Consider the following 17,853-nt stretch of genomic DNA (forward strand, 5'->3'; position numbering starts at 1 on the left):
TTGCGGCTTCGGCGTAACTCAACTCCCTCTCTTCCCCCCCCCCCTCTTCCCATCTGTTCCCCACCACCGCTCTCTCACTGGCGAAGGAGGGTCGTGTTCAGCCATACGCAGCTCAGCACGACACTCACGCTTTCCTCGACCTTCTCCACACAGTATATGCATGCGTACCTACTGAAATGTGTGGCACTTGCCTTCTCACACGCTGTTTCCCCCACTCACCATACACTCACCGCCTTCCGTTGGATAGTGTGCACGTCGGTGCGTCTGCTGCCGCTGTGTCGTCAGCAAGGCGCTTTGGCGCGCGTGTCTTTGTCCTTCATTTGCTTCTCCACATTATAATTTCAACGCTCAGGCACCCACACAGTGTCACTCTGGCCGCCCCCTATTTAGCCCCCTCTTGTAGCGCGCCGATAGGCCTTTAGAGCCGGATGACCTCCTCGTCACCCGTGCAGCAGTGCTCTGAAGCACCACCGCCTCTCCACTCCCCACAGTCGCCCTGCAACATGAACAGTACCTCCGCATTCGGTGCCAGCTCTAGAAACTACGAGGACACATCTTCACACTGCTCGCAGCCACAACAAGAACAAGCGAAGGGATGTGATAGTGACTGGCCTGATGCTGACTCTACAGCCGCCGGGCGATGGGGCCAGAGCACCTTGCAGCCTTCTACCCCGTCCACCAAGCAACCTTCTAGCCCTAGAGTGAGACCAAAAGTGAGCTCAACAGGGGTGGTTGCGCCGGACTCGGGCGTTGCGAAGGACGCCCGCCTCGCTTGCCGACAGTATCTCGAGGAAGCCTACACGCCGACGTCTGCGTCCGAGGCGGGCGGCGAAAGCGGGCTGCCACAGAAGAAAGAGTTACGCCTGGAGGACTGCGCCCCCAACCTCGCCAACTACCACTCCATGTTCTCGCCCACATTCGCGTTGTCTCCGACCACCACTGTGAGCCTCGACACGGGGTGCACAGAGGGGCGTGACTTCAGCATATTTTCCTTCAGCAGTACACGCGACAACTTCGACACGCTGTCCACCTCGATCTGTCGCCATGCGGTGCCGCTGACGCTAAACCCCAATGTGACCGCTGACAGGACTGGGAGTCCGCTGGTCATGCGCAGCATTGGCCTGCCGGCGCTGCCGCCGCCGCCGCCGCCAACCTCGTACATGTCAAAGTGTAAGCGGCGCCTGCAGAACCTAACCAGACCGGCGTTTGACCTAAAGGCTGTCCAGGAGGCGCAGCGGATCTTCCTCGAGGAGGAGTCGGTGCGCAACGCCGCCGAGTCCTACCCGATGACCAACATTACCTCTCTCCTGGCGGTTGGCTCGTGGAAGGACGCCTCTGATCCGGACCTGCTCAAGCAGCACAAGATCCGCTATGTCTTGAATGTCGCCAAGGAGTTGATCCCGACGGAGGAGGAGAAGATGATCGCCCAAAACAATGACATTATTTCGGAGTGGATACCGATGAGCGACTCGCACTCGCAGGATGTTTCGGAGCACCTGCTCAAAGCGTTTCGCTTCATTGAGCGCGCACGGAGTGAGCATGTCCGTGTGCTGGTGCACTGCCGCCGTGGCATCTCTCGCAGCGCCGCCATCATCGTGGCCTACCTCATGGCATCCGAGAACCGCACCTACGACGACGCGCTGAGGTTTGTGACGGAGCGGCGGAGCTGTGTTTCGCTGAACTTGGCGTTTCGAGAGCGTCTCTCTGAGTTTGTGCCCAGCGGCGAGTTTTTCCACGGCCTCCCACCACAGCAGCAGCAGCTACAACTCGGTGCTGCGTCTCCGCCCTCCGCATCCTCTTCCAGCTGCCTGTCGCCCAAGCTTGCTGGCGTGGCATCGCCCACGGACAGCGCCAACAGTGGCCACTCTCGTCAGCCGCAGCGCCTGCAAAGGACCAATAATCCCGTGCTGGGGTCGTTTGAGTCCCACAGCGTTTCGACTAGCACCAACAGCAGCCGCGCCAGCAGCGGCGTGTGCACTGTGCCGTCGCAGAGCTTTGGTCCTCCAGCCAAGCCACGCAAAGCTGGAATGCGGCGTCGCCGGCTCTCACGGGTGAGCAAGCAAGAGAGCCTGTGGTACCCAACAACCACCACTGCAAAGTCGACATCGCTCGAGAAGGCGTCTACCTTTCACGCACGGCTGCGGTTGCACCAGCAGAGCCGTCGTAGCCGCACCGTACAGCGTAAACTTGTTGCTCTCAGCACCCCGACTCAACTGTCGGCTCGTGCGGCTTCCGCAACTGCCACGCCTGGCATTCGGAGCTCCGAGGACGAGGCGACAGCAATGCCTGCGCCGAAGAGCGTCGGTAGCGGTGACGATGGTAGCAACGAAGTAGAGGAACCTGAGTCATCGATTGTCGTTGATGACCGTCGTCCCCTTGTGCGGTTGAGCCTTATTCAGTCAAGCAGCAGCTCGGGGTCTGTCGTGTCGCAGACGCACCTGCCGCGCAGCTATTCTAAGAAAGAGAAGGTGCCTGCCACCACCACAGCGATGACGACGACAACCGTCACGACCGCGTTGAAACACCTCGGCAAGTGCGGTCCCGATGGGATGGTCGCAGAGGCGAGCGAAGAGGCTGGCAACGACCTCGTGCAACGCAGCCGCAATGCCAACACAAGCGAAAGCCACTTACATTATCATCACAGTCCTCGCGCGAGAGTTCCGCCCAGCAGCGCCTTCGACAGCGTCTCGGAGGCTAACAACAGCAAAGTTGACGACGGCGAGGTGCCGGCACCGGCGATAGAGCTGCGGTCGTTGCATAGGATCCAACATCCGAGTCCGTGCGCCTGCAAGGCACTTTCTTCCCACTCGATCGACGTGCCAGCGTTCGCGGCGACATCGCAGCCGCACAGCGCGATGCAGCGGTGGGCGCCGGCCTCAGAGAATGGCAGCAACGGAAGCGAAGTCTGGCAGGACTTCGCGGCAAGCGAGTGCAACAGCAGCTACACTGCTATCGGGGGTTGGAGTACGATGAGTACGGCAGTCACTACGGGAGCGCTTTCGGTCACACGTTGCGGCACTCAGAGCTCATTCAACGAGGAGGGGGTCGTACCAGCGTCACCCACGACGGCACCACCGACCTCTGCTGTGACTGGGGTCTCCTCACCCGCGTCAAGTCTTAGCGAGTGAAAGGGTGTGGTGGTGGTAGTGGGTGGTGGACAGCGCCGAGGCAGATGAAGACTTACTCTCACTGTTTTGCGTAGAGCTCCCTAGAAGTGTATGGGAAGGGCGAAGAGAAGTGGGTGATTGCGAAACGCATCAAGAGCAGTGGTGTGTTAACATCCGTGTGGCAAGCGTGCTGAGGACGTCTCTCGTCGAGGCTACTTGTCGATGTTAGTGTTTCAGCCCTGCCCCATCTCCCTCCCTCCTCCGTGCTGTTTCATGCATGTGCCCTCAGCAAACGCTCACAGTGTCTCTTACCACTCCTCTAAGCCACTCCGGCCCACCCACCATCACCACACCCCTCACACATCCACACCTCCCCCCTCCCCCATCGACTGGTTGTGCGCCACGCCACTTCTGCTGCTCTCCATCCCCTCAAACGCTTGCCCACCTGCCATCTCACACGACCTCTTTGCGTCGTTCTCTCCCGCATGGAGCGGCGTTTTGCGGCATCGCGTGTGTGGATGCTGGCGGGCGGGCTCGCGCTCGCCCCTCTCCCTCTTGCTCGTGCCGTCTGCTGATGTCTCTCTGTCGCCGAGGGCTCATGTTCTGCTTTGTTTTCTCGTTCTTCCAGTGTTCTTGTCTTTTCCCTTCTTTGCTTGCTTACTGAGGTGGCCTCCTGGGGGGAGGGGAAGGCGCGGGTGACGATAACGCAGAGCCGTTCTTCCGCTCTTCTCCACCCCTTCGTTTCCTTTCCTTCGCGTGCACATCGCCCTCTTCATGGGGGGCTCGTCGTCCCGTCCTCCTCTGCCAGCACCCCCCCTCCCCCCTCCCTCTGTCTATGCCGCGACTGTCGTTCTTTGTTGTTGTTTTTGCTGGCAATGGAGGTCATTACAGGCGTTACCGTGGGGGCTGAACTACGTGGCTGTGCAGTTGTATGTATTGTGTGTGTGTGTGTGTGTCTTTAAGTGGCAAAGCCTGGAGTCATACCGCCGAGAGAGTGGAAGCGGCACTGAGGTGGCCTCTCCCTGTTTGGTGCTGCGGAGGAAAAGGCTGAGATGTAGTGCTGGCGAGTGATACAACGAGAGAATGAGGATATGATGAGGTGTGAGGTTATCGCTAACGTGAAAACATCCGTTTGGCGGGTGCTTGTTTGCTGGGGAGGGGGGGACCCGAGCCCCAACTCTCTACCTCTGACCACCCCCTCTCGCTGCTCTTGTTATTTTAACCTAAAGTGCTTTACCTCCCCTCTCCTCACGTATTCCTCCTCCGTTCTGAAAGGCGCCTCTCTGCCGTGACAGTCGAGAAACACACGCAAGTGCTCCCAGAGAGAAGACAGAAAGTGGACGCAACTAATTAAGAAATTGTCTCTCTCGCCCTCCCTCCCTTTCTTTCTCTCTGCGTTTGTGCTGCTGTGGGTGAGTGAGCGTGCCTGACGGTGTGGCTGTGTGTCCTTCCTCACTTTTGCTCGTTCGTTCTTCTCTCTCCTCGTCGTGGCGGTGTCCTGCTCTCTTTCTTTCCTTCCCCTTTGCGTCTTCCACTCCCCCCCCCACCCCCGACACACCCTCTCCTCTCCCTGATTTGCTTGCGTTTGTTGCTCACTCATTCGCCATCATTCTGTTATGGCGTGATAGTCCTCGATATCGTGTGCGTGTGTGTGTGTGTGGGTGGGTGTGTGGGTGTCTGCGTGTGCGTCGCCTCACCCCTCCCTACACCCACACCCCTCCCCTCTCCCCTTCCCTTCCCTACATACACCCACCCATCCACACACATATATATATATATATATTCTTCCTCCTTTAGTGCTCGTGGCGGCCGCGATACCTTTGCGTGCTGTGGGCTGCTGATTGGGCGGCGTGAGGGGGTAGGGGGAGGGGGAGGGGCGGAAGCGGTGAAGACGTTTTTATTTTCCCTTTAACCTTCTGCGCTAAGGGTATGGGTGCCTGTGCCTGTGCCTGTGTTCTTCTTCACGTATTGCTGAGACAAGTGGGGGGCGGATGGGCTGTGTGGTGTGTGCGGCTGTGGTTGCGTCGATGCGCACGGGTGGGGCGAGGCGCCCTGTTGTCGTGTCTTTTTGGTTATTTCGCGTTTTGCTCTGCTTGGGCTCTGCGCTCGTGCAGTTTGTGTTGGTTGTGCAGGTATGGAGAGGTGCACCGCTTTCTTCTCGCTGCCCCTCTGCCCCTCCCTCTGTCGTTTCTCCTCACGTGCGGCTCCTTTCATCGACTCGTGGGTGTGGGTGTGTGTGGGGAGGGCCTGGGGGGGGGGGTCTGGGGGACTTCAAACATGTTCTTCGCTTTTCGTCTTGATTTTATTTCCCTTCTCGGCGTGGTATATATTTGCCCATCGCACACGATCGCCAGTGCCGCCAATCATATTTCCCTCACCATCCACGTCCTTTGCTCTTTCTTTCTTTCTCTTCTCCTCACCCCTTCATTTCTCGCTCGGCTCTGTCACGCGCATGCACACTCGTCTTTGCGGCGGTATGTGCGCTCCTGAGGGTTTCGCCTGCGTAAGGAGCTGAGGTAAAAATGCTGGAGTAGGGGAGGGGGGGAGGGGAGGGGGGCACACTTGTCTCTCGTTTTGCTTATTCAAATTATTCCTGCAGCACTCGTGCGTGTTTACTTGCTGACCGACGACTCACACTTTTCTGTTGTGGTTACCCTATGTGGTTGCTCTGTTTGGTACTTTCGCGAGCACGTGCAGGCGCGTGTATGTGTGTCGGGTGCCTCAGATGACTGGCTGTGCTGGAGTCCTTGCATCTCTCTCTCTCTCTCTCTGCGCTCTCCTTTCCTGTGGGGTTTCTCATGTATGTCTGTTTTCTCCTTCTTTCGCTTTGCGCTCTCTCCGATTGTTTTTTCGCCTTGTCGCTGCTGTAGTCCCCTGTTACGGTGGTAGCTCGTCTCTCTCTCTCTCTACCTGCATGCGTGTGTGCGTGTGAGTACGTGTGGTATTCTCATCTGTCTTATCATCGTCCTTTTTCTCCCCTCGCGTCTCGTGCGCTGCCTTTCGCTTATCTGATGTGCTGCCACCGCCGTCCTCCTTGTTCGGCGACTACACTACTACGACTACTAGATCGCTATGTCATCTACGCAGGTCCCTGCCTCTCTGTGTTGCGGTGGTTGCCCATCCCTATGGATCCCAACCATCTCTTGCGCGTGTGCGTGTGTGTGTGTGTGCGGGTGTGTGGAGCGCTTCTCCTTCTCCCCATGTTTGGCCACTTTTTTTTTTGCTCCCTTTTCTCTCTCGCGCAGGCGCTTCGTTTTCCTCTTGTCTGTTTACAAAGCTCAACACACGCAACGGAGGGAAAGACGAAAGCAAACGAGCAGACACGCCAGGTGTCAAGCACACCCCCGCAACCGCGGCATCCCCCATGTACACTGCGCTGGCAGAAACCCAATGTTCGAATCGAGCGTTGCCGGTGTAGCGCCTCAGTGCGCGCATCGGTTCTCTCTCGCTGTGCATAGAGGTCTGGGTGTCTTCTGTGGAGGTGGCGCAGTGGTCACAACGCCCCCCCCCGCAGTTCATGTCTGCAGGAGTGAGAGAGACGGTCGGGGATAGTGGCGGGTTGCCGGCAAAAGGGTAACCCAGGCTTTGCCTGCCCTTCTTTCAGGCGATGCCACAATGCTTGCTGCTCCTCTCGCCATGCTCAGTCTGCTTGTTCGCTGCTTTACTTCGCCCTCTAAGCCAAACCTCACACGCGTGTGCATCCGTCTCTCTCTCTCTGTCTGTCTGTCTGCTGGTGCGAGTCTCAACGTGTACATCACTGCCGTCGCTACATCCGAGCACATTACAGGCGTGCATGCACGAGCAAGCTTACAGCGTTCTCCTCCGAACAGCAGAGTCTCTACATCACCCATGACCTCCCACAATGCCCCCTTCTCGTCGTCTCTCACGCTGGCGGGGATGGACTACATAGCTCCATCGACGGCCTGCATCAAGCCAACTTTGATTTCCAGTGGTGGCAACAATGCAGTCGGCTCTGCTGGCCCAACGGCATCGACAAGCGGTGCTGTCGGCATGAAGCGTGGCGGTAACGCACTGTCCCATGACCCAGGCATCCCTGCTGCCGCCCAGCACCCTGATGTTGTGAAGATCACTCTGCAAGACTGCCTGGCGTGCAGTGGCTGCGTGACGACCGCGGAAACAGTGCTGGTCAACGCGCAGAGCCGCCATGAGATTGTGTCTGCCCTCCTTACATCGCCCTCATCAACATCATCGTCAGCGACAGGGATGGGGAGTGCCTATCGTCCTCGGCTCGTGAGCATCAGCACGCAGTCGTGCGCCTCCCTCGCCGCGCACCTTCAGATGCCCGTGGCTACCGTGTACGAGTTGGTGGCAGGCTTTGTGCGGACAGCGCTCACGACAGCTGCGCTGCAGGAGGCACAGCGGAATGCCGCGATTGCCGCTGCTGGGCCGCTGCCTGCGGTCACGGGGAACGCCAAAGAGACGAAACTGAGCGGGGAGATGAGCGGCGCCCCGCAGACAGCCGCGCCAGATGCCGCCACGACAGCCTTCCCCAACTCGGAACCGGCAGTCTTTGTGATAGACCTTGAGTGGGCAGAGCAGCTGTCCGCGGAGCTGACGGCGCAGGAGTACGACCGTCGTCGTCGCGGTGGCGGCAATGCCGAGGTTGGGCCACTTCCGCTGATCGTCTCTGCATGTCCAGGTTGGGTATGCTACTGTGAGAAGCAAGGCTCAGCGCTGCTGCCGCACCTCTGCCCTGTCATGTCCGCTCAGGGTATCGCCGGCAGCTACGCAAAGCGCACCGTTGCCGCAGACCTCTACCACGTGTCGATTCAGCCCTGCTTTGACCGAAAGCTCGAGGCAGCGCGGGACTCGATGGCATTGGCGACAGCGCCGCTCACCGAAAAGGTGGACACGCAGGTCTTCTACACGGACTGTGTTCTAAGCACCGCCGAGTTGCTGGAGTGGATGAAAGAGGTGGACCCGACGCTGCCGTGGCGGGGGCAGCTGGACACAGACATCACCACGACCGCCGCCGCCGCCTTGGGTGGCGACAACTGCACAGGCTACCCGGCCCAGCAGCCCACACAGTTGAACGAAGAAGAATTGTCCGCATCAGCACCGCCACCCTCGGCCCCTGCTGTCTTCGCACCCGCCCACGATGCAACAAGGTTCGCCGGCAGTGGGGGCTACCATCAATCAGTCATCGCTCATCGCCTGCAGGCGGAAAGGGCAGCAACGCTGCCGCCCTCGTTGTCGTCATCGCCAAACACGTCCACCACCATCACGTACGAAGTGAGGCGCAACCGCAATCATCAGCTCGCCACCTGCGCCGCCCTGCCGGGTGAGGTGTTCTGCATCGGGTATGGCTTCCAACAAATCCAAAACGTGGTGCGCGGCCTCAAGAAGCGCATGCCTGCGATGCGCAGTTACACCTTCATCGAGCTCATGGCATGCCCAGATGGGTGCTTGAACGGCGGTGGGCAGGTGAGACCGACGCAGCAGCCCCACACGGAGACCCTCGACATCGTCTTGGATGCCTACGCGAGGCACATCGAGGTGAGTCGTGGGAGGAGCAGCCTTCCTGCAGCCACAGCTGCTACCCCTTCGGGATCGGCACTCGCCTGTGTGTCTGCCAGCCCATACTGTGACGGCGGCGACGAGCAAGCTGAGAACAGAGAGGACGCCATGAAGGCGCAGCGACCTCGCATTGAGGCAGCCCAGCAGCCCTTCGCCAATGCCACCATCGCTGCCACAGCCCCCTCGCTGGGGGACGCGCTGTGGCGTTGCACCTTTCGCGACCGCGAAAAAGAGTTTGCCGAGATGCTGAACGACGGCAACGTGCACCGCTTAAAGTGGTGAGGGGGGGCGACGCACACCAGAGAGTCTCAGGAGAAGGAGGGTGGTAGATGGCGGCGACAGTGTCGTCAGTCTGTGAGCGAGGGGAAAAAGCGAGCCGCTTCTCTCGCCACTCCACGTGTATGCTTGTGTGTGGACTAATCTGGTCCATTCCGAGCCACACCCGCCACCTCTACCCCCCCCCTCCCTCCCTTCTTCCTCCCAAGCCACTCCTCGCATGACCATGGGGGTGCAGGGATACTCTCTCCTCCTCGTTCTCTACGGCGGTGTACACCACTGCAGCTCGTCTACAGAGAGGCAAGTAAAGAGGGCGCAGCGCACTTCTGTCCACTACATCAACCCAACAGTGTATAGGCGCACCACCCACAGACGCGTCTGCTCGACACGATAACGAGTGAGCTCTCCGTTTGAGGAGATTCCAGTACGTGTGTGCGCGCATATCGCTCTCTCCCCACGCTCACCTGTTGTTGTTCATGTTGCATACTGTCCATCTTGTACATCTTCGATCACCCACCGCCTCCCCCCCTCTCATACGTTCCCTAACCACCACACCCCATACATTCATTGGCCTCGCTCACTCGCTTCCCCTCTCCCTCTCTTCGGGGCTACCCACAGCGCAGCACCACTGCTGCTGGTGTGGCACACACACACACACATGCACCACAGTATCAAAGCCTCTGGCACCTGCAGGAGAGAGAGAGAGTGTGTGTGTGTGTGCGTATATGTACTGCAGAGCGTCGGTCTTTTAGATTGGCACCCCTTCCCGATCTCCTTTGATCTGCTGTCGGCCGGCGTTAATGGACCAACACCTCACGCACGCATCCACGACGCGACCGTAGCGTGACCCCCACTAACACCGCCTCTATGGCAAGGGTTTTCAGCGCTGCTGCTGAGCATGTTCTTCCTCTCGTGCATGCCGCCTTCAATGACCTCGACAACGCCTATGCGGATGGCGTACGCCGCCCCGGCTGCCAAGCCACCTCACTGTCACGTTGACTGCGGCCGCTACACCAGCAAAACAACATCGAAAGGGTCGTTTGGCAGGTCTGCACTTCAACCTTGTCCTCACGCTTGGCTTGTGCACGAGTGACTCGCCCGACGGCGTGATGAACGTGCACCTGAATATGAACACCACGTGAACGTCACCGGGCGCAGCGACTCTGTCATCATGCCCATCTTCGGCCTCGTCCGCTTCAACCTATCCGCCGCCACCACTGGACCACAGTACTTCACCTCAGAGCTCTGCTACTCGGAGGTGAACTGCACGACTCTGTGCACCGAGGCACTCATGGGTCACGTTAGGTCGTGCCAGGTGGAGCCCACCATCATGCCGCTCATCATCGTCTGCTGGGTGGTGCCAGTCGTTGACTGCATCGGTTTGCTCAGGGCCCTGTGCGTCCACTGGCGTACAGAAGAGCGGCATAAAGCGCTTGGCCGGTCGTCGGAGGTCGTTCGGACCTCACCGCACTCCGCCCCGACCTGAAGACCACTGCAGAGCGCACTAAGCACCCCTCGATCTTCCTCCCCGTCATCCACTGTCTTTAGTGACTGCGTTGAAGCTGGACAGAGGAGTAGCCATCTAGCAGACCCCCCGTAATCAAACTTCAGCTGCTCCCGTCGTAGTTTCCATTCAGGTCAATGAAGAGAACTATTCACCGCGGCGAAGAGGCATTGTGTCTTCCCTCGCAGCGGCATACAAAGTGCCCGAAGCGACCGCGGCAAAGAAGTCGACGCTGCACACCGCCGCACCATCTCAGCGAAAGACCAAGCCGGAACAGAATCGCCACGTCTATGGTAAAGACGGCGACGACCACTATAACCACAAGACGTTAAACTAGCGCATGGCTCAACATTCCGGCTGCGAGGTCACTGGTAAAGATGCAGGCCTTCACCGGCAAAAACTCAATGCGCCTCAAACACTCCACCGCCACGTTCAGCATCACTCAACATGCAAAGACGAAGCCCTCGAAATATGCGCCAACATGCAAAACAAGCGGCAACAACACGCAAAGCATGAGGCCGTCGAGGACGCGGCACGCCTGCAAGCCAAAGGAGAAGTATGGACAATGTCGTGCCGCAAGGCGTATAGGGTGAGTGTGCTGGCGACTGCTCGGCCTGCTGTGAACTCGCCGCCTCCTCGTCTGTTTATCGGCTTATCACTGTGGCTGAGGATGTAATTAACCGCATTTTGTGAAGGTGAACGGACTGGGCGAAGAGGGACCGCGCCCTACCAAGCGGGCATTTGCATTGGCGATGTGCTGTTACGTGCCTGTGGAGTGGAAGTGAACATGGTTGCCAAGGCGAGGCAGATGGTGGATGCGCGGTGCTGTTGTGCGACCATATCGCTCCCATGACGCTGGTGACGACGATAGGGCCAGCAGTACAGCCGTGACGTTGTGGGGTTATGGTGGCGGAGTCGCAGCATAGGGACGAGCCGGATTTCTTCGATGTGCACCTGCACGAGTGACTAGGGAGAGCGCATGGGAAGAAAGCTGCCGAGTCAGCTGGAGTGCTGGAGTGCTCATCCACGTCTGCTGTCGCCATGCTCCACGTGCTGCTCTCACGTGCAACGACGCCGCGTTGTGCGTCAGAGCTGCTGCCAAGTGCGCGCTCACCCTTCTTTGCCACGTCCGATTTCTCGAACGCGTGCAGGTCGGTGAGTGGAAAAAGCGGGTGGCCGCCGCGACGCTCCAGCGTGGCTCCGGCGAGGGTGAAGGAGGCAGCGAAGACGACAGTACCCCCGCCGCAAGGGTACACGCCACCCAATCAATCGAGTAGTCATCGCTGACATCTCTCCGTGTGTGTGTGTGGGGGGGGGGGGAGGAAGCCTGTGCGTTGGGGTGGGCGTATCGGTCTCGTCCTCTAGACTTCTTCGCGATTGTTGGACCGTACTTTGCCTTCTCTGTCGACGAACGCGTCTCTCTCTCCTGTTAGCTGCGGCGATGAGCACCCTACAGTCGCCCCCGCAAGGCATATACCCACAGGTGGGCTCATTCATGCACCAACGACTGATACCACAGTAGCCAAGCCTCAACGCAACACCGATGAAATGAAAAAAAAAGAGACCCATAAACACGCCCCTGGGGCTCGCTCGCCCGCATACTACCAGACAGGCCCCGGGACACGCACGCACCCCTCTGCGGGGGTAGGGTGCCGTGGATGGTATGCGTCCCCCGGGTACGATAGGGGGGACTGGAGGGTCTTGCGGATTGAGAGGATCATCCGGTGCTTCATCCCTCTCGCTTTCCCCTTTTCGTGGCTGATGTTTCTTCCCTCAGTACTCCTGGATGACTACGTCCCTCCCCCCGTCTCTCTCTGTGTGTGTTCCTCGCCTCCCCTCTTTCGTGGTACGCACTGCAGCTGCGGCTGCCGAGCCACATCGACATTGACCCGCACATGCACGCACGCCTGTCACGCGTACACCCCATCTCCTCACAGAGTAGTCCCGATTGTCCCAAGGTGCGGTGTGCCAGTGCGAGTTCAAATTCTCTCATGCCACGAGCGTATTACAAGCCGTTCACAGCCTACGAGGAGGCCTTTGGCTTTCACGCGACGCGCCGCAATGCGTATATCATGTGCTCCGTGCTCTTCGGCGGTCTCTTGCTCAAGTGCATGCTGCTGATGAAGTACAGCTCCATCGCAACTCCGAGTTGGACCTCGCCACTGGAGGATGATCCACGGTATCAAGAGATGATGGAGCGGCGTCTAGCACTGGCTGAGGACTTATCAACGCAGGAATCAATGAAGAGGGCGATACGTACTAGGCGCTCGGCACCGCCCGCGTAAAAGTGTACACTATATGAGGAAGGCGCGCACGAAAGCACCGCCATCACTACCCCTTCCTCTACTCTTCGAGACTTGAGCGAAGGTAGAGAAAAGGAGAAGAAGCACCGAAGTGAGCGAGTGTGTGTGTGTACCCCCCTCAGTGGCTACCATGATGCTTCTGCTTCACTGTCCGTGTTATCATCTGCATCGAAGTGATGATGATGATATCTCTCTCTCTCTGTCTGTCTCTTGCCTGCTCTCCAAGATGGATATCAATTATGCTCATCAAGGCCCTCATTCTTTCTCTTCCTTGCCTCCGTCCTCACCCCTCCTCTCCCGCCTGCGATAGAACCGACAGCACGAGACACACACCTCAAGAGAAGAAGAGCATCTTCAGAGGAGTGAAGGCACAGGCGCACATCTCAGCATGTCTCTGCGTGAGCGCCACGTCGTCGCGAACGTCCTCGTCGTCGTCCGCCCTTCTTCCCTCTCCTCCGCTTCCTCTCGCTGAGGAGCGGTGCGACTTACCAACTTACTCATCGCCTCCCCCCAACTCCCTCGTTCTCTACGTGCCAACAGTCACACACCAATGCACAATAACAGCAGCAGCAGCAGCAGCAGCAGCCATACACACGCACACACACGCACCCACCCACACAGTGACTTCACCAGTCTTGTGTGCTGAGCACAGTCCCCCCTCCTACCACCCTTCTCCCCTTCTTTCCACGCTTTCCGCTTTCATTTTAAGTTCGTATTGGGGCAGCACATGCAGACGCGTCCGCGCGACATCTGCACAGCGGCCTACGAGGGAGACACAGCCCGCGTGCAGCAACTCGTGACAGCCGCTGGCGTGTACAGCGGACGGTGGTACTCGCCGTTTGTCGTCGACACAAGTGCTGCGGCCCGCGACTCACTTGCCCACTGGAAGAGTGTCGGGCATGATGAGGTGGGTGACGACGGCAGCCTCCAAGACGATATGGAGGATGTGCTGGGAGGGGAGGAAATGGCGAAACTGACGGCGCATCCGGCCTTACATGCCATCGTGAAGGCCTACAGTCTCGATGAACAGGCCAACGGCGGTGCCGCCGAGGACGGTGAGGACGCCAGTAAGGAGGGGGGCGCAGACGCGTACTACCAAGACGACGATGCCGCGCTACTCGACGAAGATGCTGAGGAGGCGGCAGAGGCAGATCGGGAGGCACAACAGCGCGACATCCTACTCTACAAACGCCTGCTAGCCCACCAGCTGCACTGTGGCAGCATTGCCCAGCACATTCAACAGCACGGGTTGCTGCGCATGAGCACAACGCCGCCGGTGGACATGACCATGTACGGTATCCTCTTCTCGTGTCGTGAGGTGCCGCCTGCTAGTGGCGCTGCGGAGCCTTCAGAGAGCTCCGTGTCTCTACAAGTGCGGTGGCAGCCGAGTAAGCGGAGTCGCTACGCTGGCACACCTCTCCACTGGGCCGTCCTCGCCCGCGCGCATGACGCTGTGCGCTTTCTCGTGGAGCACGGCGCTGATTGCACTGCAGGACTGAAGGCAGTCACGAACGACGGCACTGCGCCAGATGCACAGCTGATGATGTACGACCAGAAGGTGCTGGCGACGCTGACGCCTGCACGCATGGCCGCCGCCAACGAGTCGCACAGCACACTCGAAGTGCTGAAGAGAGCTGTGGCGGCGCAAGCAGTGACACGTGCAGACGAAGAGGCCTTCTTCGTTGTGCTGGAGGAGCGTCTGCGGAGGCGCAAGGAGGCTTATCTACGCCGTCTCGAAGAAGCGCGCATGCAGCGACAGCACGAATCCGAAGAGGAGGCGAGGCGTGCGGAGATCGAGAAAGCTGAAGTTGAGGAGGCTGAGGAAGAGGAAGAGGGCAATGTGTCCAGCGAAGATGGCGACAGCGAAGAGAAAGAGGAGGCGGACGGCTGAGGTGAGGGCGTACGCGCGTGTGTACATGTTGGTGTGGACAATGGGTGGCTGTGGAGATCGGTGACCGAAAGCGGGGGAGCCACTGCCGACTGGGGAGGAATGGCGAGGCGTACACGCGCACCTACAGGTCGACCCATCTGCCCTCAGCTGAAATCCCCCCTGCCCTTCGCCTCTCTTCTCATGCACGCTTTGAGCATCGAGAGCGTTGCTGCGGGGACTCGCACATGTACAATATGTATGCACCTCTGATGAAAGTCACCGATGTTTTTCCGTGTCGAGTCGGGCAGCTCCACACGCCGCCGCGCAAAAATAGAGAGAAGCAGTGAACAGGAGGAGTCCCCTGCACAGAGAAGTAATGCGAGTCCCGAGATGCCTTGGATAGGGGAGCGTCGGAAGGGGCAGGAATTTCGCTCTTCATCGTTCTTAACCGCCACCTTCCCCCCCCCCCCCTCTTGCCCTCTTTCTGGCTGGTTTGTATATGACCGCAGTACTCTTTTCCCTTCCCCTGCCACCCCCTCCATCCCACGCACCTGTCACGCACAGCTTCCACTGGACGCGTTGTACGCTGTTCAGCGAAGGAATGTGCAGTGCATCGCTCACCCCCTCCCCTCTCGCCCTAGACACACACACACACACAGGCCCACACGGTGCATCGCTCACTGGAGGCAATCCCTGCAGGTCCGCCCCTTCGTATCCCCTACATCTCCCCCTCTCGCCCCTCACCTCCCCCTATTCTCTTGGAGATGGCTGAGGCAGATGATGAAGAAGATGTGCGGCTCATGAGCCGCGAGGAGCGCATCGCAAGCTATCGTGAGCTTGTCGAAGGCCTTGATGACATCCTTGCCTCACACGACGCTGACGGTGACCACGATGGCGAGGATGCGATGCAGATGGCAGCACTGGTGGAGGAAGTAGAGGTGCAGCTGCGCACCCTCGCCCAGCTGCTGAACGACGAGGAGACGATCCAGGTCACTCCGGGGCTCATGAGGAAAGTGGAGAAGTCTCCCGAGACCGGAGAGTTGCTGACCGCCATAGTCTACCCCCCATTTAGCACGTCCACTGCAGCTTCGTCGTCATCGGCGTTGCTTCCTGCGCCGTACGAGGTGCTCTTTGACGAGCGTGAGTGGTACCCGTGTGTGATCACCGGCGTCGTGCCGCCGGCCAAAGATGTTGACCGGGTTCAGTATAAGGCGTGGATCTTGGGCCACAACGTGGAGGAGGTCGTGTACAGTGAGGCGCTGCGGCCCTGGCAACCAACCGCCTCCACCAGTGACATTCAAGGCGGAGTGAGCTGCCACGTCATTCATCCACAGACCGGGCGGTATGTGGAGGGCGTTGTGGACCGACTGACGCTGGAAGAGACAGTGCTCGTGAAGGTACCCGCGGCACCGTCTATCTCCACCACGGTATCAACATCACCTTCAACAGCCACCACCACCACCACCACCGTGACGGTGCCGCTGTCCCATGTGCGAGTCGGCAAGTTCTACTCCCAGCTGCGTCACCGCCCCAAGACAGAGGAGGAGCGGGCGGCACGGCGAGTCGAGCAGGCGCGACTGAAGCGCGAGCGGGTGGCACAGCAGCGGCAACTGGCAGCAGACAAGGTCGCAAAGGATGCGGATGACTGGCAGGCACTCATAGGGGACATGATGGGCATGGACAGTGGTGGCGGCGGTGGTAAGAAGCACAAGCGGCGGCGCACTCAATGATGAGGGGATAAGAGGCATGCGCTCTGCCTCTTCAGGGCTTGTGATTCCAGTCGCATTACCCTTCGATTGGGGTGTGTAGCGGCGGCGATGGATGAACTCCCTCCTTCCCCACCCCCCTCCCCACGGCCTCCCACATGCCTATCAGCGCCAGCTTTGCACCAGTACGTCTTGCCGACTACTTGGACGTATGCCTCCCCCCGCTGCGGGCAGGCCATTCCAGCAGCGTTCTGTGAATGTGGGCCGAAGAAGGCTGCGTTGGGAGTCAGTAGCAGACGCTAAAAGGACTTCTCAAACACCCCCCCCCCAAATGCGCGTCTCTGCGAGCTTGTGTTAGTGCGGGTCTGCAAGAGGAGAAGCATAATTGCCTCCTCCCTCACCCCTTCCCCTCCCCCCCTATTCTCCCTCTCCTACTCGCTTTCTTGGTGGATCTCTCCCTCGCTCTCCGTGCAATCTGCCACCTTCAACTTTGCCGTTGCTCTTGCCACCTTCTCTCCCTCTCTCTCTCTCTCATAAATATGCGCCTACACACCTCATTGCGCAGGTTATCGCGTCATTTTCTCTTTTTGTGTGGTTTCTTCTCTCCCTCAGCTCGTCCCCTTAGCCGCTTCCCTAAGTCAGCAGACACACCCTCACAGCCATGGGCATCCGGGACATGTACCTGCTCGCCTACAACGCGAGCATGTGTGTTGGCTGGGGTGCTATCCTCGTGAAGGTAGTGAAGCATTTCGTGGATGGCGGTGACGCTGCGTCTGTCTACCCCGAGATTGCGCAGCTCCTGTGCGTTGCCCAGACCGGCGCCCTTGCCGAGATCCTCCATGCCGCCTTGGGGGTCGTGCGCAGTCCCGTCGGCACCACCCTCTTGCAGGTTTTGTCGCGCCTCATCGTGCTGTACGGTGCCGTGCGCCTCGGTGACACGGAGGCGACACGGGGCCTCGCCTTTGTGCAGATGGTGGTCGCCTGGTGCCTCAGCGAGGTCATTCGCTACTCCTTTTACGGTGCGAACCTCCTCAACGCCACTGCTCCGCCCCTGACATGGCTGCGCTACTCCGCCTTCATGGTCCTCTACCCAGTCGGCATCACGGGTGAGATCGGCTGCCTCTACAAGGCGCTGCCGTACATCAAGAAGCACAAGCCGTGGACAGTGGAGATGCCGAACAAGCTGAACTTCACGTTCTCGTGGTACAACAGCGTGTGGTTCATCCTCCTCGGCGTCTACCCCTATGGCAGCTACGTCATGTACTCCTATATGCTCGCTCAGCGCCGCAAGATGTTCGCCAAGGCCGCCTCCGAGAGAGCGAAGAAGTCGGCGTAGGACTAGTGCCTTGCCATGCCTGTGCGCTGCGGACACGCGACATAGTGAGGATGAGCCCACAGGCGAAAGCGCAGGGCTGAGTGCCTGTGAGCGACACGCACAAGCAGGTGAGCGAGGGGAAAACAAGAGACACACGCACGCACATGTGCATCGACGTCCAGGTCGAGCGAGAGAAACAGTGGCACCCCTCGCCTTCGCCTCTTCCCTCCCTCC

General features: G+C 59.3%; 6 protein-coding genes across 6 annotated transcripts; all 6 read left to right on the top strand.

Moving 5' to 3' along the window:
- Positions 1-503: 503 nt before the first annotated feature.
- LPMP_050220 (dual specificity phosphatase-like protein) lies at positions 504-3,128 on the top strand (the record flags this gene model as incomplete). The annotated part of the gene is made up of 1 exon (XM_010705483.1): positions 504-3,128. One exon carries the CDS (start codon positions 504-506, stop codon positions 3,126-3,128), a length of 2,625 nt encoding a protein of 874 aa, XP_010703785.1.
- Positions 3,129-7,118: 3,990 nt separating this feature from the next.
- Positions 7,119-8,927, top strand: LPMP_050230 (hydrogenase, putative; the record flags this gene model as incomplete). The annotated part of the gene is made up of 1 exon (XM_010705484.1): positions 7,119-8,927. The coding sequence occupies one exon, from the start codon at positions 7,119-7,121 to the stop codon at positions 8,925-8,927; it is 1,809 nt and encodes a 602-aa protein (XP_010703786.1).
- A 3,393-nt stretch (positions 8,928-12,320) lies between these two features.
- On the top strand, positions 12,321-12,710 carry LPMP_050240 (hypothetical protein; the record flags this gene model as incomplete). Its single annotated transcript, XM_010705485.1, has 1 exon — positions 12,321-12,710. One exon carries the CDS (start codon positions 12,321-12,323, stop codon positions 12,708-12,710), a length of 390 nt encoding a protein of 129 aa, XP_010703787.1.
- Positions 12,711-13,665: 955 nt separating this feature from the next.
- Positions 13,666-14,619, top strand: LPMP_050250 (hypothetical protein; the record flags this gene model as incomplete). The annotated part of the gene is made up of 1 exon (XM_010705486.1): positions 13,666-14,619. One exon carries the CDS (start codon positions 13,666-13,668, stop codon positions 14,617-14,619), a length of 954 nt encoding a protein of 317 aa, XP_010703788.1.
- A 743-nt stretch (positions 14,620-15,362) lies between these two features.
- Positions 15,363-16,328, top strand: LPMP_050260 (hypothetical protein; the record flags this gene model as incomplete). The annotated part of the gene is made up of 1 exon (XM_010705487.1): positions 15,363-16,328. One exon carries the CDS (start codon positions 15,363-15,365, stop codon positions 16,326-16,328), a length of 966 nt encoding a protein of 321 aa, XP_010703789.1.
- A 637-nt stretch (positions 16,329-16,965) lies between these two features.
- LPMP_050270 (protein tyrosine phosphatase, putative) lies at positions 16,966-17,640 on the top strand (the record flags this gene model as incomplete). The annotated part of the gene is made up of 1 exon (XM_010705488.1): positions 16,966-17,640. The coding sequence occupies one exon, from the start codon at positions 16,966-16,968 to the stop codon at positions 17,638-17,640; it is 675 nt and encodes a 224-aa protein (XP_010703790.1).
- Between the last annotated feature and the right edge of the window lie 213 nt (positions 17,641-17,853).

Source organism: Leishmania panamensis (assembly GCF_000755165.1).
Source record: "Leishmania panamensis strain MHOM/PA/94/PSC-1 chromosome 5 sequence".
In the NCBI taxonomy this organism is placed as follows: domain Eukaryota; phylum Euglenozoa; class Kinetoplastea; order Trypanosomatida; family Trypanosomatidae; genus Leishmania; species Leishmania panamensis.